Source organism: Aulonocara stuartgranti (genome assembly GCF_965226115.1).
Source record: "Aulonocara stuartgranti genome assembly, chromosome: 1".
Taxonomy (NCBI): Eukaryota; Metazoa; Chordata; class Actinopteri; order Cichliformes; family Cichlidae; genus Aulonocara; species Aulonocara stuartgranti.
In genome coordinates, this window is record NC_138939.1 from 21,645,377 (window position 1) to 21,668,490 (window position 23,114).

Genomic DNA, 23,114 nt, shown 5'->3' on the forward strand with positions numbered 1-23,114 from the left:
GTCTTTTATTCATACGCTACCTAAATGATGTTCTCTATTTTTCAAACATATTTGGTTTTGTCCTCCAAACATCGTAATAATTTAGTAATTTCCCTCATTTGGTTTTCTTTCATTCTGAACCAGTCAGATACGAACAAAAGCCATCCTTGTCTCCTTTTGTTTCCGTGCATCAAATGAGGAAATTATTAACATTTATTGACAGCGTTCCCCCAGGCCATCAAATCCTACTTAAGCGGCTTAAAAACCAAAGCTCGCAGGAGGACTAAATTCACAAATCTGTCACATGCTTTCATGAATATTACAGTGAAGAGTGTACTTGACATATCAGGTGCAAAGGAAACTCATGTTAATTCTAATTTCTCTCTTTTTTTTTCTTTTTTTAAACAGCCCAACTCTTTTCGGTGTAAAATTTATACAACCAATTCCGCGTTTTCTCACAATTAATGAGCCTGCACTCATGCTGTGCGCTACAAAGAATGAAATTAAACACTGCCAGAAAATCTAATTATGTGTTTGGTTTTAAATTAAAAAGAGGATAATAGGGCCTTCCTACTGATCTAAAGTGGAGAGAAGAAGCTGGAGCATATTTAGCTGCTAATCTACCTTTCCCATAGCTGTTGTTCTGTTTATTCTTCTCAACTCTGGGATATCGATCATTAAAACCAAGCTGTAAATGCTCACAGTCATGGCGTGTGAGTTGGTCTGCGTTTGCATGGGAGAAGGAAGAATTTAAAAAAAAAAATTTAAATGGGGGTGGGAAGTTACAGCTATGTGTTTGTATGCGGCAAAATGCTCAAGATACTTCTTGCATTGCATTTCATCACTGATCAACATCTGCCCTGTTCTCCTGCTCTATCCACAGGGGTCAGTGTGACAGCACTTTAGTTTCACCCTCAGCTTGACATGTGGGGGTGGGAGCTCTCAAGGTTGAGGCAGGCTGTGGTGCGATGGTGTCCTTGCACTTTCTGCTGAGAGCCGGGGACCAAGAGATAGGCAAAGGTATTTTCATATTAAAAAAAGGATTTTGCTAACAAGGTCTTGACTGTAATGGTTCCTGGTCCTTCTCAAGGAAGCGTGTCAAATAAAATGTATTGTCCATGTAAACACACACACACACACACACACACACACACACACACACACACACACAGCTGAATACTATAGACTGGATCCAAACATGCTGTACAAGTTTTAGAAAGCAAAATTTTAAGATTGTGAAAAGTTCAGAATAGAAGACAATACGAAATTAACCAATAACATAAAAATAGATATGGCGCAATAGTTAAAGAAATTAAAGAGTGTGTCGCAAAGTTTTCTTTTTACCTTTAAAAAACAAACCCTAAACACCAACTTCAGAAGATCTGAGAGGTGCGGCGGGAATTTATGCCAAAGAAAATCAGACAATTCTCTACTTACTATTTAAAAATTTGCAGTGACAGAGTTGTTACCATCCTCTTTGCTGCTTATTTACTCACTCACTCACTCTCTTGCACACAGTCACAGTCAACCTGGGCAGTGAATTGAGGCCTAAACAATAGTAGCCTAAGTTGATCTCTTGTGTCTCAGCAGCTGTACAAACAAACCCACCAAGACAGGTAGACAGTAATGCAGGAGTGTGGTCCCGTGCCTGACTGCTTGTGTGCTTCTTTTTCTGTCTCTTCTTCTGACTTTTTAGCCGCTGTGCCTCGAAATGCTGCTGGCTGTGTCTTTTAGTGCGACTCAGCTCTTCATTTTAATCAGTTATTAAATTGTTTCCTTCAATTATATCAAAGAGAAAATGAGCTTAAAATTGCGCACTGTTCACTGCCAATCAGAAGTCAGAGCAAAGTTCAGCGCATGCATGTAATGGTAAGTGGAGGGAGTAGAAGTTGGGCTATTGGAAATGAAGTGTGTGTGTGCGCATATCTGTGTGTGTGTGTGGGGCGGGAGTAGGCCGAACCATATTCTGACATATTTTTTATTCATGCACACAAAAAGCTCGAGCCTGAAGCGCAACAAGCACCTCGTCCTCAATGGAGTGTGAGAGTGAAACAGAGCACTGCTTTTGTATTACACAGTAAATCAAGTGGTATTATTTTACCACTAAAATATTCAGTCTCTCAGGCACTTTTACTTTGGTCTCCAGCCATCAGTCAAACTGCTGAGGCGTGAGTGAGAGAAGGCGATAGAGAGAGAGAGAGAAACGAAGAAGAGGGAGCAATGGAGACTCCATCCTCCTGTAACATGTGTCTACAGCAATCTTGTTAAAGAATGCAACAGATCTGCAGCTCCATAACAGTATTTGTCAGCAGGAGTTAATAATTTATTAGCAGTGCTGGGAGGGCTGCGCTCAGGCAGCTAAAGAGTGCAGAGAAACCCTTCTGCCCCACCCCCAACCCCTGACAAGCCCCATACAATACTACCTCATATTATTAAAAGGGAAAGGGAGAAGTGTGGCAATAATTCTCTGAAAATATCTGAGGGCAACCATACAGTATTTTATTCCTCATATTTGGAGAGGCGATCACAGAGGGCTGTGATCTAAAGGCGTGCACGTGCAATAGATCAGCGCAGAAACAACAAAGACATCTGATGAGGTGTAGAAGAGGGAGCAGAATTTAGCTGAATGAGGGTACCACCAAAGCATGTGGAATCTGATTATATTTTCAGTTCAAATAAGACTATATGCATCCTTTGCCTCTTGCGCGTGAGCAAAACAGCCCTGTTTCACTTTATTATGACCAAAATGTGCTTTTACAAAACAATAAAAATGAGGTGAACTTGAAAAGCCTAACCCTAACCCGGCTGCGGGATAATCCAAATCATAACAACAAGTGTAAGATACGCAGCCATCTTTCTTAAAGACAAAAGCCCCAGTCACTTTGACGACTTAAGACAGAGATGAGGGAGGGTCAGATAGAAAAGATACCCAGTCTATATATAGCTGACAATATTGCGCACATTTGAAGGGTTAGGTCTTAAGTTCTCCGGCCACTGGCTCATATGACCTGGAATGCTTTGAGTCATGAATTGTTCCCCAAGATAATGTTTCATCATCGTGCAAAACAACCTCTGTATAATTGGTAAGTATTAGAGGAGTGATGTGCATTGCTCATCTTGGTGGTCTTGTGACTGGCGAGCCATGTGTCCTCAGATATCCCATTTCCTCTTTCATCATAAAAGGGTCTGACTGACTTTCGCCCTCTGTCTCTACTCTGTCACACTGTTTACCTTTTATAGACAATGGCCTAAGTAACTCCACGCCGTCACCCCCGATCACCCCACCCGGACACTCGTCTGTCTCACTGCTGATGTCTTGCACCCTCAAGTTTTGATCATGAGTCCCAGAGATGAGGAGGAGATTAGACTCTTCTTACGTGTGTTTTCAGTGGAACGAGGAGAGAAAAACTAAGAAATGATTAAAAAAGCGAAGGATATCTTAAACGGGATGGAACAGCAAACAATTACAGATAAAGAAGTTCCTTTGTGGTCTATCAGTGTGTACATTTGCCCAACATGTGCTCATTCAAATAGTTTTCTCACTTTCTAATATTCCAATAATGCAATTAACAAAAGGCCTATGACTATTTCCCTCTAGCACACTGTTAGTATATTGCGCTCTATTAACTGTGCACTACACATTATGTACAGCTAATAATAAATCAAAACATAGGGATACAATATCTTAAATGAAGTTGGGTAGATAGTAGATAATAGTGTGGAAGCTTAGTGTGTGTGAACGTGTGCGTGGGAGCCGCGGAGGGCCAGTGAGAGAGAGAGAAAATCATCTGTGTATTTCCCTTCAGGGGTTCCTCCTGTTCTAACAGGTGTCATGGTAGGGTTCCTCTGGGTTCTTCACCTGCCATAATGAGATATTACTACCTGACAGCTCCCAGCTGGAGGAGCATTGACATGGATTCCACCGTTTAGCACAATTAAATTATCACCCTCCATTGTGATTGTGCCATGCTGTGCAGCAGCCAGGTTCCTGGATACATAATCAACTCATAATACGGGCTGTATACCGTGCACAGTGCGCTTGCTTTTCACACACTTGCCTTGCATATCGACATGCGGGCAAACCCCTGCATACACAGAATGTGCGTACACACGTTATTGTGCAATTCCTGTGGATTTTTTATTTATTAATTTTTTTAAAAAGTCAATCCCTAAAAGACAGCTGCTTTTTACAAGTCAGTTTGAATCAATGACACATCTTTGTCTTACATCTCAGGCATCTGAGCAATTACAGGTAAGAGTGTTAAAATATAGCAAAGCAAATGGTTGGGAAAATAGAGATTTTTCCCGACTAGGTAACCTACTGTACAGAGACTGGAGACTTGTCTAAATGAATTGTTTAAATTGTTCCTCCATTATTGTTGACCTTCCCCTGCAAAAAGTCAACTCAATTACGGCGCCACTTCATCCTCACTTCACTTTCTCTCTTAATGCCTTCTCTATTAGAAACTGCCACAGTTACCGCAGCTAAAAATCCACGCTCAAATGATAGCCACCCAGAGCAAATTAAGCAAGCCACCTGAAGTGCGCACTTTACATATTGAGCAGAGCATTGATAATTACTTTGCAGGGTAAATTATTTGCAATAATATGCCGCAAGAGGAACTGTCTTGTATCTCACTTTAAACACTTGTGCAGCTGCTATGACGGCGTGGTTGGTGTCCTTGCCCCCCACGCTAGGCAAAGGCAGATGCAGGTGTAAGAGTGCTCAAGTGTCCCTGTCTGTCTACTCAGGAAGGGTCGATGAGCACTCACGCACTGAATCCCTCCTTTACCACCTCCTTCTTCTCTTCCTCTTTTGGTCCTCTGTGCCATTGGCCCTTTTCCTGATCCCAGGACACAATCTCAGAGCTGGATGGCATAACAGCCTCTCAGTTCCCCAGGATACACACAAGTTCACTCATGCGTATGCCCTCACAATTGAAGGATGGCCATCCAAAAAAAAAAAAAAATCACCACTGGCCTTTTCTCTGGACTCACACCATAGCAAAATATATCCACTAGAGGAGCGGTGCAGAGAATAATATGAATCAACTGTTTAGGGAAATACACACTCCAGAAGATGCTCTTTATTTATTTTATTTTTTTACTAATCACATTTCTTGTTTTTCTGGACCTACTTTGATGGATTTTTCCAAAGAGCCTTCTGGTGCTGCTGCTACACTTAGCAAACTTCACAACAACTCAAGGAACACGGCCTTATTTGCTGAGCAACAGTGAAGCTTTGTGGCTTGCCTAATAGTTCGCAGTAAGTTATGAGCCCTTTGTGAACAGGAGAAGGAAAACAGAGATTGGAATTTGGCAGGAACATAATAATACAGAATTCTTCTGTTCATAGAACCTGATTTTTTTTTTAAATGGAAAACAATTGAGCATTGTTTAAGGAAAGAAAAGCAATAGTGACAGATGAAATATAGAGTGGGCCTCTTTTTGTAAGACATTAAACAAAGCACTATTCAGCCCATGTCCATTTTGTTATTTATAAAGATAACTTCTTCTGTGCACTAGAGAATGCACTTCAACAAAACCAGTGTAACATCTCTCATAGCTGCCAAAATAGTGAGTGGAAGAGCTTGTGCAGTGTGCCAAACAGAAGTAAAGGGATGTATCCCAACTCGCCAAAGAGAAGAAAAATAAGTCTAAAGGGAGCCTGGAAATCTCAAAAGGGAGGAGAAGTTTGAAAGAACAAAGGAAGTCTTGAGCAAAAGCATCCATACCACAATGTGGACATCAGCTAATAATGGAGCAATTTTACGTGGAGCGGGAAAACCAATAAAAAATTGGTGACTGTGGCTGATTGATGAAACTAGAGGGGAAGCGGTGCTGCACAGCAGGAAACAGGTCTCGCCATCACGAGGACATCACTGGCAAGTGAAGTGCCAAAGTGAAACAGCAGCAGGTTTGCTACAACTGCTGTTGGTTGGCATATGGATTGTCAACACACAGTACCCCACATTCTCAGTTTCTATTCTTGTTCCTTTAACTTCCCTAATATATACCTGTACATTACAAGTCCTGATCGAAAAATGAGCTAGCTTTTTGTTTTCTACAGAAAGAAAAATAATCTTGCTTTTAACTGGATTTGTGATCCTCGGTGGGATAAGTAAGGAAATTACCTTTAACACTGTAGGAATTAAGCCGTCCTATTCATATTCAAGGGGATGGGAGGAAAACAGCTTATTATCTGCAGTTAGACCTACTTGTACTTCTTTGGCTTTTTTCTTTCTTTCCCTCAATTCTTTTTCTCTTTCTGAATAAATTAATGGCTTTCATTGAGAACTGTTGCTCAAGGGAAAGGGGCTTCTCTTCCTTCTTTGTCTTTGGGACCTTGTGTGTGTGTGTGTGTGTGTGTGTGTGTGTGTGTGTGTGTGTGTGTGTGTGTGTGTGTGTGTGTGTGTGTGTGTGTGTGTGTGTGTGTGTGTGTGTGTTTTTTAAAGGACTGTTAGAAAAACGGCTGGGGTAGAACCAGGGAGGACAGAGACTAGCCATGTTTCATGTGACATGTCAATTGGAAAATCAAAACAGGGGTAGTTCATTTGCTCCACCCAGATGAGGCCATCTAGCTGAGCCATGATGAATAGGGGTCAGGCAAGCCACACCTCAAAGATTTATGATTAAGGCTTATTATGTTGGGAAACTGACATTGATTGCTGATTTAAACCTCTGAAACCAATTAATTTGCCAGTGCTGAATAGAAAGCATGGTCAACAGTGTGTGTCATTCTGACAGGTTGGATGTGAAGAAAAAGTGAAGGGCTAAATGAATGGCTGGCACCCAGCTCTGTTTGGAGGTGGTTAAAAGTTACCACACGTGATTGACAGCTAATACAGAAAAAAAGGAGAGAGGATGGAGGAAAAAATGAGATCTGAAGAGCAAAAGCAGAAACCTCAGCCACTGATCTGAGTAATTGCCCAAAAATTTGGTTCACAGAAGACATGTACAAGCTGCTGTTTTAGCAATGCTAAAATGGTTTCATTCATGGGGCGGCACAGAGAAAACCTGAGTAAATGAATGTGAAACACAGCCCTAATAAAATCAGAGAGCTGACAGACATGGTTGAACAGGAAAATGTGCTGTATTTCCACTCCATGGAAATACAGCACATTTTGCTGTAGTGAATTAGATGCCGACTGAAACACAAAATGTTTAAACGGGCCTGCTGCTAACCATGTGTCTGACCACTCGCATTGTGCTTCAGCTCTTCTTTGCATTTGTCCAGAGCGATGCAAAAACGATGCGGGAGCCACGAGCACTACACCTACCACAGTCTATTACCCATGTGATTTTTTTGCTGTGTTCACAGCAAAATGCCACATTACACTTGGTTGTATGTTATTTCTCTCTGCGGTTGTAAAGGGGGGTAGCTTGTGTTTACTAATACTCTTTCCTCTGCATTAGCTTCTCCTTAATTCTTTTGCTGGCTTGCTCAGAAGACACATGCATCATGACAGAGTTCCAAAATGAAATCATTAACTAAATTGCTTTCTTAAAAAGCCACAAGTGTGCAGCAGGATTTGTGTGTGTGTGTGTTTGTTTGGCTGTGGGCCATGGGCCTCTGGTTCCCAGGCAGCCTGTGCCCCGGCTCTGTTGTGGTTCCCTGCCACCACACTCATTATACTCAGCCTCAGCACAGCACGGTGCAGGGCTGCAGCTTGCCTCGCCTCACTCAGTGGGCTAGTAGGAAATAATCTAGTAATCTCAAACTACTCCTCCATTTCAACTGGGCCCCCATTCACACAAAGAGGCCCTTTGTCCAAAATCATTTATGATCACCCTCTGGATCTCAGTCAGGAAATCAGTCAAAACTACATAAAACAAATATGGGTTCGTGTATTATGTTAAGCCTTTTCTCTAAAGCTGATCCAGTTTTAGTGTGCTGCTGTATCAAACCAAACTTCCTACTGTGACTTCACAAACTTAAATAACAGGAGGGGGGAAATACCCATGTCATTGTCAGATAGGCATGAACAAAGTCTCAAGTACAATACACGATAAATATGTATAATTTGCACACAGAAACACACAAAGTGCAAACACAGAAAATATGTTGCAAACTTTCGGGAAATGTTATCAATCTGTCTGAGATAAATTTCAATAAACAAAGCAAACAGGAGGCAAATAAAGAGTGAAGGACAGACAAATATTTGATAAGAGGATAAGGACGTAGCTCAGCTGCTCGGCGGGGACGCGGAGGACCCCATCCACACACACACACATGCATACACACAGCCCTGACTGACTGCCTGCTTTCTGCTGAGCTAAAGGTAGCAGATGTGTCTTTCACAGCCTGTAGAGTGTGTAACCAGTCTGCAAACAATAGCTGGAACCTGACAAAGGTCGTTGCACTTGCAACACACTCTTTGCAGTAAAGTGCAGTCAAATCTTGGCCACTTCTGTAAACCATTCTCCCCTTTTCATTTTACAGACAACTAAGGCATTTCACACTGAACACAAGCAAAAGTTCTGTTTCTGCTGTTAGTGTCTCAGCCAATTAGTCACCTACTGATATCCTATTTGAATGCCTATGTAATCCCCTTTAAGATAGTTAAGCCACCTTTTTTGACCACTTCTTAATATACCAGTTGGTGTAAACATGTTCAATCCTATTAACCTAAAAATATAACATGGGGCTAGGTAAAGTACCACAGCGCCATGTACTAAAACCCTGCTCTTACTCTTAATTACCACAGACATCCATAGCAGTGAAGATCCATGCTTGCCACCACGAACTCGGGGCACGGGAAGATTTTTCAGCATGGCAGATAGGTGATGTTTTTGTTTTAGTTCTCTTTAAAGATAATTTAAAGATTCCCAGTTAAATAGCTGTGAACATATTTAAAAGGAAAATTACAAACACGCACTTCTTTGGAGTAAACCAAATATAGTGAGTAAAATGTGCCTCTTCACTCCTCTTTACCAACAAGTGGTGTCAGGTGCATGTAGCCAAGGTGAACTGGCATTAAAGGAAACAAGTGTGCAATCTCATTTTTTTTAAAAAGGGGGGGGGGGGGGGGTCTTTTGCATAAAGAACATGATAATGTGAAAAATTATGAACATTTTAAGGTTGGGGTTTTTTTGGGGACAATTAGCGACACAACTTTTGGTCAGTCTAGATACATAAATGTGACTAAATGTGACCAAATTTGACTAACACATCTTATTTACTTATTTTTAACACCGTGTTAATAAAAATGTGTCACTGGGCATACTGCATGATGGGTTGTGCTTCTCCTTTTTCTGTTAGCATGTAATGGAGATTGTGTTGTGCAGCTAGTGTACACTCTTTAAACTCTCGCTCTGTGGTGTCAGCAAGGCAATCACCCGTCATCAGGCATATGAGGCATATCTGCTATAAATGGAAGCCACATCACTATAGCCCTAAGCTAAAAATACAGGCCCTGGTTTCTCCCCCTTCCCTGTATTCTCAATTGTGTGTAAAGCTTAAGCTAAAGACTGGCTTTATGTGGAAAAAATGAGGGCTTTTTTGGACCTGTTGAGGAGTTGCAAATCTACTGGATTTTGACAGCAAAATGCATAATGCAAAAAAAAAAAAAAAAAAGAAAGAAAGAAAAGAAAAGGAAAGGAAAAAAATAGCACAAGACCCTTTTCTTTTCACTTACAAGCCAGGGTTTAGGAGAGCTCTCTAAAAGCTATCAAAAGTTTAAACATTTCCCACATTCCCTGTCTGTGGGTGTGCCTGTAAAGTGCTTCGCTCCACTCTCTTGAAAACCTCTAAGGGATTGCATCACTGGACGGCATGCTACACCATGGTAGCAACATACTGTAACATGGGGGAAATACCTCATTTTGGTTGATTCATAAACACCTTGTGCACTGGTGCAATGGTGGAGCCGGCTGCTCCCAGAGCCCGTTTTAGCGGGCATACAGATTGCAGCGTGTCTCTGTTCTGTTAATCGAGTCTCAGCCTTTGTGGGGTCTGTTGTCTCTGACTAATAGCGTACATTGGCCCTCTCTCATTATCAGAGTGGGTCTTTATCAGAGACCCTTGTTTGATACAGTTAGAGTTGATGCATTATGAACTGCACACCAAGAGTCAGCAGTGATCTGCATATTCAATAACTTCCGTAATTATATGCGCAATTCATCAGATGGGATGTGATTGCAGGGGAAGTGGAATAGAGTGGAATAGAGAGGAGCAGAGAGGTCTGATTCCTGGAGGACTAAAGTCTAATCACAAAACTAACATGATAATTGAAATCTAAATTGAAAGGTTTAGCTCTCAGGGAGAGTATGTCAGACATGGAGTGTAGAGGCGCTAGTAAGAGTGAAACAGAGGGAGAATAAGAGTGGCAGGAAAAATGAGAATTAAACCATCCATATAGATATTTACAATCCTTGTCTGGGTCAATATCAAAAAAGTAATGCCTTACATATTACTTGTTCTTGATTTTGCATTACTGTATTTATTTTCTGTCTGACTTGTGTGTTGCTTATTACTTTGGCATTGCTTGGAAGTATCCTTTCCTTTCTAGAAAATTAGACTTTGTGAGCCTATAAACAATTTTCTTTTTGGGTGCGTCTAATCAGAGAAAGGATTTCGGCGTGGCATTGTAATGAAACAAAGATGTCTTCCATTTCACCTCAAACACGGCGCCGTCTCCACCTTCACCTCTCGTATTTCACTTGTTGTGAGGAAACGAGACAGTGCAGGAAAGTCCTCTGTCTCGTTCTCCCCTCCTCCCCCTTTCTCAGCTGTCTGTTCCAACCACAGGATTCATATTCATCCCTCAATAACATTTAATTAGTAATGCCAAATTCATTAACCTATACTGCTGTTACACTGGCCTCAGCCATAAATTAGCTTAATGTGAGCAGACGTATTGCAGCTGTAATAAGGGACATAAAACTCAAAGAGAAACGCGTAGTGTTCCTCCATAGTCATGGATCATTATAACTCAGCAGTGTTTGAGAGCAGGAGTTTTCCTTTTCACTGTAGCAGCTCTTTAGTAGCTCTTAGCTATGAGGCCTTTTTCCTCGTAATGCACAAGAAATATGTGTTAGCTCGAAATTAAAAGAATATAATAAAAAATTTGTACTCACAGCAAAGCAATCATTTTAATCACCATCCAGTCACTTTCAAGTCTTTAATTAAATCATTGACATTATAGTATTAAAAGTATATTTTCTTTCTTTTTTCTTAAGGTGTTTCATGTCATCGTTTTGCATGCAAAAGCTGTTTCTTGGTGTGAGAAAGCAAAAAGAGAAAAAAAAGTTCAGTCTACATGTTTACATTTTTGGTTGTGTGTCATATCACGGAAAATCAAATTTTCCTTTACTAGCCCCAAAATGGCCAAACATGAGTCGTTGTTTCAATCCTCCAACAAAGTTCGCTGGTCATTTACCTTTTTTAGAAAAAAATTATACATATATACATATATATATATATATATATATATATATATATATATATATATATATATATATATACACACATACATATATATATATATATATATACACATATATATATACATATATATACATATATATATACACATATATATATACATACATACACATATATATATACATATATACACATATATATATATACATATATATATATACATATACATATATACACATATATATATATACATATATATATATACATATACATATATACACATATATATATATACATATATATATATATATATATATATATATATATATATATATACATACATATATTAGCTCCTCTATGCTCTGGGGATCTCAACTAGCCAGCCCACACCAAAAAGCCTATTAGACCTGGATCCCACTTTTGTTTTTTAAAAAGGGTCTTGTCCTTTCAGTACACTCACTTCCTCGCTTTCTGTTTTTCAAGCATAGGTGGTGGAGGAACACAAGTTCATTGTTCCCTCGCAGATGGAAGTTGGAGTTACCAGGGTAACAGCTCTAATCCTCCTTTTTTTTTTTTTTTTTTTAACATTTCTTTCATATTAACAGCCTATCGAGTGCTACCTTTTAAGTTACAGGCAAGAGTGCTCACTCACTTTTAATTAGCTATGATTCTGTTTGCCAGGAGACAGCATGATGAGCTAATCGAAATTTACGAAATAATGACGTACTACAAGCAGCTACTTCTTTCTCCTGAGGCCTGCTCTAAGAATAACAATAATGAGGCCATTATTGAGGATCGCACTTTAAAACGCTGCCCTGCCACCAAAACAGAGGACATAATTGTTCTGGTGTTTTCCATACAATCAACTACCCATTGTGGATGACTTGAGAACTAAGGGAGCAAAGAATGGGCGCCATAATGATTGGTCTGTGCTGCCATGAAGATCCTGTACAAAGTGTCCGCAGAGGCAGGAGCTCGATAGACTGGTGATTTGCTTGGACTGTGGATGAAGACAACCATCTGGCTTTGTAGAAAAATGTCCTTTCTGCTTTCTGCTCAAATAGTCCCCGGGCTACATTTGAAGAAGACTCACTCATTCATATGGGGAAAAGCTCAGAGTGACACAGGCTCATGTGAAGAGGCCACAGAGTTGCGGTGGAGAAGCGCCACTAATACAACCTCCAAAACACATAACCGTTAGTAGATAATCAAAGTTGTGACTATTAAGACATATTTGACAAGCACTGCTATACACATATTTTTTTAAAAAGCCTTTGTAGTTTCATAGCAACTGTCAACTGAGCCTTATCTCGCATTTCGAGATGACTCAATTAGATAATCACACATCTGGCCACTAAATCTAACTGCATTACCAATCGAATCAGCTACGTTTTTGGAATTTAAAAAATCCTGGAGCGGAGACACGACAAAGAAAGGCTGCAGAATTAAATATTTCACCAAAAAGTTCCACATCGAAACTTGCTGGGTTGGAGCTCAGTGGGGTTGTGCAAACACAGTGCTATAGCTATTAGCTGTGCTCCATTGTAAAGGAGTAAGAGAGACAGAGCTTGAGGGCAGGAGGAATGCTAAGTGGGCCCCTTAGCCCAGTCAACCTTCAGTGGGTTTCATTTATCTTCATCTTGTTAGACTAAATTAATTAACAATCTCAGTGTTACACACTTTCTCCTTTCATTACATCAAATAATGGCAGAAATGTAGGGGGAGGTCCTGCCCACTGGGAGTAGACAGAAACTGAAGACATCTCTCTCCCTCACTCTACCCTTATGCTTCTCTCTCACTCACTTCGTATGTCTGTATTCAGTCTTTCTTCCTTCCCCTTTCTCTCTCACACTTGCTCTCATTTTCCCAGCCTATGTGACTACGCAGACAAAAACCTGTTCAACATCTTTCATAAACATATAAAAAATTGATCTGAGGTGAAAACGCACCTTCTCTTCGACGAGGGAGGCTTACGGTAATGCAAAAACCCAAACAATTGTCCATTAAAGACGCTGTGTACATCGGGCGCTGTAATTTTTTGCATTAGTTTTTACAATTACCGAGAATTTGAAACGCACAATTATTGCCATCATACAATGGAAAGTCTTTGAGCTGTGGGGTAAATAAGGGGCTTTCTGTTGGAGTTTGATGTATTTTTCACGACGGCTGTGTATCAGATGCCATTAGGAAGCAGCAGTTGTCAAAAATGAAAGTGGATACTTTTACAGCTAAGAACTCTCTGTATGTGTGACTCAAAAGCAAACTTGTGATTCATTACAGTAATGAAAGGCACATCTGGTATGCTTTGGTGATTTGGAGTACACTATAAAAAGTCAATAACAAATGCATATAGGAGTAGATATGTCTGAATTTGTTCAGAAAGCTCCCTTTGACCTAATTCTGTTGTTTGAGAAAAGATACTGGGATTGTACACCAGAGGAATGCCTAACTGCCACATCCATCCGCCCCTGTTTGCATCCTTTTTTCCCTTTTCACCCCTGCCCCCACCCCAAAGCCCACTCCAGGACACAAGTCTTTATCAAAGCAAAAGGGCTAACCCTGAAGCAAAGCCTGCCTTTAATCTTGGCCTGATTGTTAAGGCCTCCAATCTCCAGCCAGTGTGCGTGATATCTTTCTGCTGCTGCTTCTCCTTTAATTAAAACAGACATTGACAGAAGGATGTGGATTAGCAGTGCAATAGTGTGTTTACTTAAAATAATCGCAGTGTTTTCTCTAGACTGTGAGAACAAAAGGAAATTGTTGAAAAGCAGCCATGGTCAAAGGTCATGTTCCAGTATTTGCCTTCTAATTTTTGTAAAAGTGGTATATGTAAGGATCGCTTTAAGAACTATTTCTTTATCCCGCATCCTATTAAATGCAGTTCATCTTTAGTACACTTATTTTTCCAGCAGATTGGTTTTGACAGGTGCTGAGAGTTAAATGGTGTCGTCCACTTTGTGGCATTACTCAAAAAAAAAAAAGACAAAAAAAAAAAACATGGAAATGAGCAATGGCAACATGTTTTCAAAACTTTAACATGCTGCATGCCTGAATAACTCCTGTCAAACCATAGTAGATATACCACACCAGATAAATTGGTTCCATGCCCTGAAAGATAAAACAGTAACTGTACATTGTTGCATTACTTATTTTATTTATTTAGTGAACAGAAACTATATGAGGAATTCATAAAAATAAAAAAATATATAGGTAAGTATTTGCACTTTTTGTGAGTTTTGGTTTACAGTTAGAGATGTATTTTTTTAAACCCTTGTATAATATAATAAAATAATAAAACATCTTATATCGTATGACTTTGCAAAATAGGTTTGGACCAAATTTCAGTTGTCTGAAAGCTCTGAAATCAGCTTGCTTCTTTCTTAGGTGTATAAATGTGGGACTCGAGCTCATTGAATGCTAAAGATAAATAAAATACATTTAAATGCATGAAAAATGTTCCTATTGAATTCCTGAAGGACATTTTGACTACCGAGAGTAATGGTATCAAATTGTCCTTTCTTTTTAAAATGCCCCCAACAGTTCTGAGGGAAAAAAAATGCTGTTAATTTAATCAAATAAGTGACCTTTTGAAAAAGAAATCAAAGAGGATTCATTAGCTTTAGTAAAGTTTGGCTGACAGCAGCTTTGAAAGGCAGATGCTGCTGCTGTGGCTTTTAATGAGCCAACCCTAATTAGGGAGCAACGCTGGAGCCTAGAGAAGGTGGTTGACTAGGAAAGGAGCCAATGGTAAATAAGCTCTCTTATTTACTTCCTCTGTGTGTAATGACAGCACAAATTTTTAATTAGAATCACAGGAAGGGTAAAGACAAAAATGTAAATCTTTATGTCACGCTGAATACAAACACAGAGCACGACAGGAAACAACAGTACATCACAAGAACAATATCCCAGCGACTGCCTCACCCCAGTAACCCCAACATCCCCGATTAGGGGTGGTTAGTAGGGGAGAGACGGAGAGGCAGAGAGAGAAAGTGGTCAGACAAAGGCATGCAGCTTAAAGACAGAAACCCTGACCTGCAGTTTTTTTAAGCTGTGATACAGAGAGGAAGGAGGGAGAGGGTGGGGGTGGGGTTAAGGCCAGCTCATGTGTCCCTCAAGCTGTTGATGTGTGCTTTCAGTCTGACTTAAGGCTATCCGGGTGAGCATGCTACTCAGCCACACACTACACGAGCACAATCATAACAAACAGGTTGGGTAAATATGTCAGAATCCGTGTTTGACAATGTTCAAATATACAGACACATGCGCACACACAGACATGTGCACGCACACACGGGACAAAGTCTAAAGCTAACATGTGTCAGAGAGTTTAACCCCTGTTAGCCCGCTACCACCCATGCCCGACCTATGATCCTAAATGGCAATAACGGAAATGAAACTAACCTCAGTAAAAAGCTGCTACGAAGAAAGCCCTCCATGTCAGCGTGTGGGGTTCTGGCAGGAGAAATCACAGAGAACCATTTTTACTATGAAATGAGTAATAATTAAACAAAAAAAAAAAACAAGAAGTAGAAGAAAAAGAAGGAGGAGGAGGAGGAAGGGAGAAAAGAAGGAAGGAAAGAAAGAAAACACAGAGATCATACATCTTCCTCATATGAGATCTTATGTCTTTAATTAAAGCAGAAATATGACTCAGAACCCATCCTGTCTTTTTATGATCTGACATCATTAATTATACCTCTTTCCATCCAGGGAGTGGATTTGCATACAACATCGCTTTGCACTGAGAGCCTGATGATATGTTTGCATCAAATAAACTCTGCCTACTGATCTCTATACAGACTGTTTCCACTGCTGTGTGCAGATATACGCATGTACATCCAGCAGTGTAACCGCAGATCCCAGAGCAGCCCTAGCCTGTTCAGAGTAGCCAGCGGTGGTCCAGCTGCAGCCCATGTGTAGCGAGGGTGCTGTGGCTTCTGGGAGCCCGGCCGCAAGGGTACCCGAGCTGGGATTCGCAGCGCCAATGAGGCAAAAGGATGTGGTCATGATGTCACCGCTTGCAGGGGTCGTTCAGAAGCTTTACCCACAAAAATACTGAAGACACATGTTTAAAATTGACTTACAACAGGTTTCCATTATCCTGTGTTATTGGCCTGTATATAATATGTGCTTTTATTGTGTTAAGATTGGCTGAAAATTGATTAGGACTTCCATGTCCTTCGCTTTAAGTGGGAAAAACAGGCAGAAATGTCAAGGAACAGATTTGTCAGTGGAACTTTTATCCGTGGTTGAAAATTAAACGTCTCTCTGATCTCACAAGCCCAGTAAAGATGTTTCAGCCTCTGAAAATATGGGGAGGATATCTTGCAGAAATATTTTCGGCATTATAATAGGCCGTTTCACTTCAACGCTTTATTTCTCCACTGTCCTTTTATTCATTTTGATATCTTTTAAATTCAAGGGCCGTAAAGACTTCATACCGAAATTCCTGTTGTGAAAATCACTACTTTTTAACACCATTGGAAAGAAAAATACTCTTTTCTGAAGTTATCCTCCTATAGCACTCCCTCATCATCATGAATAACACAAAACTCTACAGCGAATGACATCTCAGCCCTTAAACACCTTAAGTTTTAGTGACATGGGTGTAATTTGGCATTTTCTCCCCTTGCTCTCTTGGCTTATGAGACAAAGCCTCTGAGAGAATGGAAAGAATGAGCTGGGCCCAAGGACACTGTGCCTTTCAGTCTGGCCAGCACTTAGCAAGGCAGTGGATCCACAAGGCCCAGAGGGCTCAGCCGAGACTTTTCTCACAATAAGGTGTCTGGGGAGGCGGGAGTGGCATAGCCAGGGGCGCTGCTGCTCTGCTCTTTTCTGCACTCAGCTGGGCCCAGTGCACATAATACCATCACCACGCCAGAGCACACCAAGCCAGTGACAACGTGAGAAAACAACCGTCAAACAGTGCAGAGCAGATCAAGCGTGTCTCCTCACTTCTCTGAGTGCAAAAAGCACACATAGACTGCAGGCAAGCACACAAAAACTAAAACAATTACCAATTCAAATATGCATTCACTGTGAAGCACAGTGAACACAAACAAAATCTAATACATGTATAAATAGTTTTTTTGTTTTTTTTAAAAAACCTACACCACAGAAAAGGTTTAGAAATCTGAAACAAGCCAGGATGAGAATTAGATTAAAGAGCACGGTCTTTTTTTTCACTTGTCACTGAGTCTATGTGTTTTACTGACACCTTAATCCTTCCGCTGACTTCTAAAAATAGTTGGGGTGAAAATTGAATAGATAAGGCTGTGCTCAGTTTCTATCTTTGTCGTTGGTTGTATTCCATAACCCTTGCTGTTTTACTCAACATGCTTGTGTTTCCTCAGCTGTGCCTGCTGTCTGCAGTCCCATTGTGGTCAGCAACAACTGAGCTTAGGCTATGGAAGTAAAGGTGCGGTTTGGAGAGAAAAATGAAAAAAACGGAAAAACTAAGGAAAAAGTGACTGAGTTATATTGTCTTTGCTCTTGTCTGAATGCAGAATAAAAAAGTCTTTAAATTAAAGCTAGGCTGCAATTCAAGGGCAGGCTTTTTGGTGAGAAAGAAGCAGGGAGGATAGACATCACTAAGTTGGCCTGGCCCAGTCTGAGCAGTGCGGCAGCCCTTTCGAAGAATGAGCCTCTGCCAAAAGCTGCCTCTGCCTAACCAAGTCTCCCACCATCTGCAACAAATGTGCTCTATTAAAGCAGTACCATATGGACAACAAGCTAGCTATTAACACGGCTTCGGCACATCCCCTTAACCTAGCCCAGATTTCAAACTTCCAGTCAAATTGACTGCTGATTTAATGCACCGCCAGCAGCAATGTGGGTCTTGGCATGAGACAGAACTCTCAGTCTTCAGTCATTAACAGGCTCACATAGTGCGGGGTGCACAGCGAGACACATAAGTTGGCTGCACAGATCCAAAGAGTAACTACATCCCAGGTTATTTGGTATATCCTTTAAATAAACCCCAATGAGAATGGATAGCAAGAGCATGCGCTGATCCAGGAACTCCAACCCTTTTAAGACAAGTAAACCAGAGCTCAAAACACTCTATTGTACTGAGTGGAAAGAAGCTTATAAAGTACATCTACCCACAGTGGCAGTCTAACTGGTTGCTTGTGTCTCAGTTGTTCCACAGTGATGGAGAGTGTATTTGCTCCCTCTGCATGGATCCAAAATGGCAGTGATTAACCCTGCAGGGTGTGGGGAGGGGGAGGCACTTTAATCCCTGTGGGCCAGGCGGCCATGTTGACACCTCTCCCTGCTCTGAGTCACAGAAGGACCCACCCACAGCTCGCAAAGCCACGTTCTCTTCTCTTCGACCATGACGCCACAGCTACGAGCCCTGTGTTCTGTGACCCGGAGACAACACACACCAAATCAATTACAGTTCTGTGGTTTTTAACCCAAATCCAAAGTTCAGCAAATTTTGTTTATTTTTTGGGCTCTTGTCTCCGCAGCTTTGATACCATACATAATTAGAGCAGAGACACATTTCTTCTCTAGGAAGCCTGAACATACACAGTCCTGTGGGCTTAAATAGGCCAAGTCTTCACAGCAGTCAAAACAATTGTAATTGTGCATGTTTTTTTTCCATGTCCTTAAGTGCGATTATTGTTGATTTTGGTGTGTAACTTTGCACCAACAACACCTATAAGTGGGTTGTGCCAAGGCTTTTTGGCCTTAAAGATGAGGTTATTGTTTCAGCATCTCTGTTAGTAGTGTCCCATGAAAACTGAAGTGATGCATTAAACGCTGCATGATGACAATCTAATTAAATAAGCCTTTCATTACTCTCAATGGAGCAGCAAAACATGTGAAAAGGTAGAACAGGTTTCAGAGGATGGAGATCCAAATAGGGGGGAAAAAAGACCAAGCAATCTCAATGTCAACTCAACACCCATACCCAGAGGCAGGCACACAAACACACACAGACAGACACATATATACAACCTATGTTACCTTTACTAATGTTAATGGTATCCCAGTGACTCCCTACATCACCTAAAATACAATGCACATACACATGCTTGCATAGAGGCGTGCACACGCATGCACACGCGCACACACACACACACCTCAGTCAGAGCTGCCAGATGAGTAGTGAATTAATTTGTGTGAGCCACTCCAACATTAGGAAGGTGTGTTGAAAGGTGTCTGCTCATGTTTCAAATTAAACGCGCTGCTGGTCAGCATTAGCACCTCGCCACCCGTCGGCAACTGACACTTAGGGGGCTGGGGGGTGGGTGGGGGGGTGGGTGGATGGTAGGGAGGAGGGGAGCCCATCCGCCGTTCACACTGGAATAATTAGAACATGTCAGGAAGAATTAATTTCCTCATTTTTCAAAAGGATACACAGAAATTACCATGTTATTATATGACAGGGTCCCTGGGAGGATTGGATTAAATTTGATTTCTTGCGCAGCCCACACAACAAATTAAAGTCATAAATAAGATGGAAAGAAGCGGGGCACAGAGCATATGTTTATGGCAATGAGTGAAGCCAAGGGAGCAGAAACAACTATCTTCATTTCATTTTATTTAAATCAGGCCGACACCGTGTGTCTGAATGACAGCACTTGCTAATGGGTCGAGATTAGAGGCTCCTTGATATTAACACAGCGATCCAACAACTCCAACTTAAAATCAATGGAACGTAAAGTGTGTATGATACTGGCTGAGCCTGCTATACACAGTTATAACTAGATAAAAGCTTTGCCACAACAAAAACCTCACAAATACACCTGTTTTATTGAGCTTTGTTGACTTTTTCCTCACATTCTGATTTTCCTTTAAATATAGCCACACATTATGAAGCATACAGGGAAAAATACAGATGACAACATTTCAACTTGTCCAATTCAAGTAAAGGTCTGAGCACCTTAAATTCACCATTAAAAAGAAGGTTAATGGCTCACTGTCCTACAGTGACTGGCATACTGATGGACAGATGACAACAGGCTTTCGTAAGCTGACTCTGGTAACAATGTTCCGCCTCGTATGTGAATCATAAACAGACTGCTTTTCATATTGTACGCTATGCAAGAGAAGATAAAAGAGCCACTGGGGGAGGTGGGAAAAATAACAAATGCTTGCAAAAACATAATAAATGGCAATAAAATTATATCTTAAATTGAGGATGTGATTCATCCTAATTTAACGAGTATTCAGCTAACTCGATTTAATGCTCAGTACTTACACATATCTCATCTTGGGGCTCAGTTTGGACTTGTTAGCCGACTATTACAACTTAATACCGGCTTGCCTGGGAAGAGTTTTTCAGCTCTTTCAAAATGGGCTGTCATTAGAGCCTAGCACTCCCCTGGGCCCCACAAAGTTTAAATAATTTGCGAATCAATTAACTGGCTACTCTCAACGCAACAGGGATTCCACACTCCAGGGTCGTGGTGCATTATCAGTTGGAGACGATTCATGGCTTTTTGGGAGAAAAGTTCATGGTTGAAATCATTAATTCATTTTACAGGACTTTTAGTTATGCATTACTTTCCACAGCTGGGGTAGCAAGGAGATTAATGGCATGTTCTTTGGTCCTGTTTTCTGACGTGAATAGCTACTAGATGAAACTCTCTCTTACAGTGCGAGGGAACAGACTGTGAGAGGCAGGACGGCGGCCAAATCCATATTAGAATTTTATTCTTCCGAGAGTGAAATAAAGTCTGTCAAACGTTATAAAAATAATAATAATATCAGAGCAGAATAATCAGATCGCCAACAGTTAGTTTAGACCCTTCAAATGAGGTCATCCCCGAGCAATACAGAGTGGGAGTTATTAATTAAATGCAGCGTATAGGAAGATAAATAAAGTTAAGCAGGTTTTACACATTCTTGCCAGGTAATGACATGTGCAGCAATTTGTTTTCCAAATTCACTCTGGGATTGTCTGAAGTAATTGAGGCTGATGGAATTAAAATCTTTGTTAGGCAGTCTTTGTCAAGCAGTCTCTGTTCAGCATATTGACCATAATCATTGCAGGGTCAGTGGACTGAAGAGGCTCATTTGATAAATAATAGATGGAGAGTAACCATTCAAAGGTTGTTCATTTTCATTTTGTGGTGAAGTGCTGTTTATTTAATTTCTGACAAACTGGCTCCCAGCAACCTCCCCTTCAGTCTAGCCATCAATAGTGGGCTCAGCAGCGGTGAGACCACGCGGCTGCGGCTTACTGGATAAATGGTGCATTTTAACAGAGAGCGTGTATGACCTGTACTAGAGATTGTCTAACATACCCCTCAAGTGTTTTTTAAACGACTTTGCACGAGAGTAATCAAACACGTTGTATAAGCAACCAAACTAAATTACTTCAGCTCGTATTTTGAGCTTAATTAAACCTGTAGGTCGAAGGTTTTAAGATCGCATAAAGACCCAGATTAATGTCTCAAAAAGTGCGATGACACTGCTGCTTGCCCACATGGGTGTCTTGTTGCATTTTCCTCTTTAACAAATAGTGACAGGTGCCTAATAGCATTCAATAACCATTAACCATGAGCACTTTACTGAGGAGTCTTTATTTCTTTACTTCAGGCATCAGTTCACTAACTACCAGACCCAAGTACAAGCATTTTCACAAGTACCCTGAGATGCTTGTGTCGTTTTGTGCTTGCAGATTTTGAGCTATGCTGGTGCGTCTAGTGTAAAGATCGAAAACTATAAGTGGTTTCTTGATGATTTCAACAAAGGGACTATTATGGATCTTCCTTTAAAGGCAGAGCAAGATGTAAGTCCTAAAAACATTCAGTTTGAATTAACCCAGCCTTTGAAAAGCTTACCCAGCGTCTGCTGGTTTTACTCTTTTATTTTTTTCATATATAGAAAAATCTGTAAATTAAGCCAGCCAGATTATGCAAAACATAATACTCATAATATATCTATTCTATTTCCCACTAGTATTAAATCTATTTATTATATCGCAACAGTGCCTGCAAGTACTGAGAGCTTCTAATAACGCTGACTGATTAATTAGATGATCTACAGCCATACAAAGCACAACCTGGCTGTCTCGACAATGCTAACAGGCAGCCACAGAGATAGATCGCTGGTAGGCAGGTGCGCGTTCATCTGAGCAGAAGGCACGTGCGTGGTGTGAAATGGTGTGATTAAACAATAGTAAATGGCCATGAACTTTGAATTCATATAGCGACATTTCCAAGCTGTTATTGAAGAGCTTTCCAGTCACATTAATATGACTCCCATGATATCTCCAACTGACATTTGGAGGAAAAGAATAATAAAAACTTAGTTCCTCTCCTTTATTTGTTTAATATCTAAGATACATTTTTATTAGAAAACGTGCACGAGCAGCAGCTGCACAAAGGTTGTTAAAGTAATATGATATTGATGCAGAAAAAGAATTGTAGTGTTTCTGTTATTTTAAGCAAAATGCCACATTTCATAGAAACGGTCTTACTATATTGCTTTGAAAAATTTCACGTAAACCAGTTTTAAATTGATATTTCGGTTTACAAGCAGAGTTATACAGTGCTTGATCTGTGACTCTGACGTGCTTTAAACATAGACCTGATCCTGCTTTGGTATAAATGATAGCGCCCCTTTGGTACTTTGAGGATTAGCGCTTATTTGTTATATATGTATTACAGGATTATCCATCATAATCTCACCCTCTTCTTTAACATCTCAGAGATCGTTAACAAGAATCATTAATGGAGCGTAAGTCAGCGCATTATTGTGTTATAATCGGACAGAAGAAAAGTTACGT

At 40.6% G+C, this 23,114-nt stretch overlaps 1 protein-coding gene across 6 annotated transcripts in view; it reads right to left on the minus strand.

Moving 5' to 3' along the window:
* Positions 1 to 23,114, minus strand: part of sox6 (SRY-box transcription factor 6) — a 129,272-nt gene that overhangs the window by 84,462 nt on the left and 21,696 nt on the right. For 4 of the 6 annotated variants that reach the window (XM_082532827.1, XM_082532829.1, XM_082532828.1 and 1 more), the window contains one exon: positions 15,770 to 15,820. The exons of the other annotated variants lie outside the window; for them this stretch is intronic. In XM_082532827.1, coding sequence (XP_082388953.1) covers positions 15,770 to 15,804 — 35 coding nt within the window. In that variant the 5' untranslated portion in view covers positions 15,805 to 15,820. The remainder of the gene's footprint in view (positions 1 to 15,769; positions 15,821 to 23,114) is intronic. 6 annotated transcript variants of the gene reach the window in all.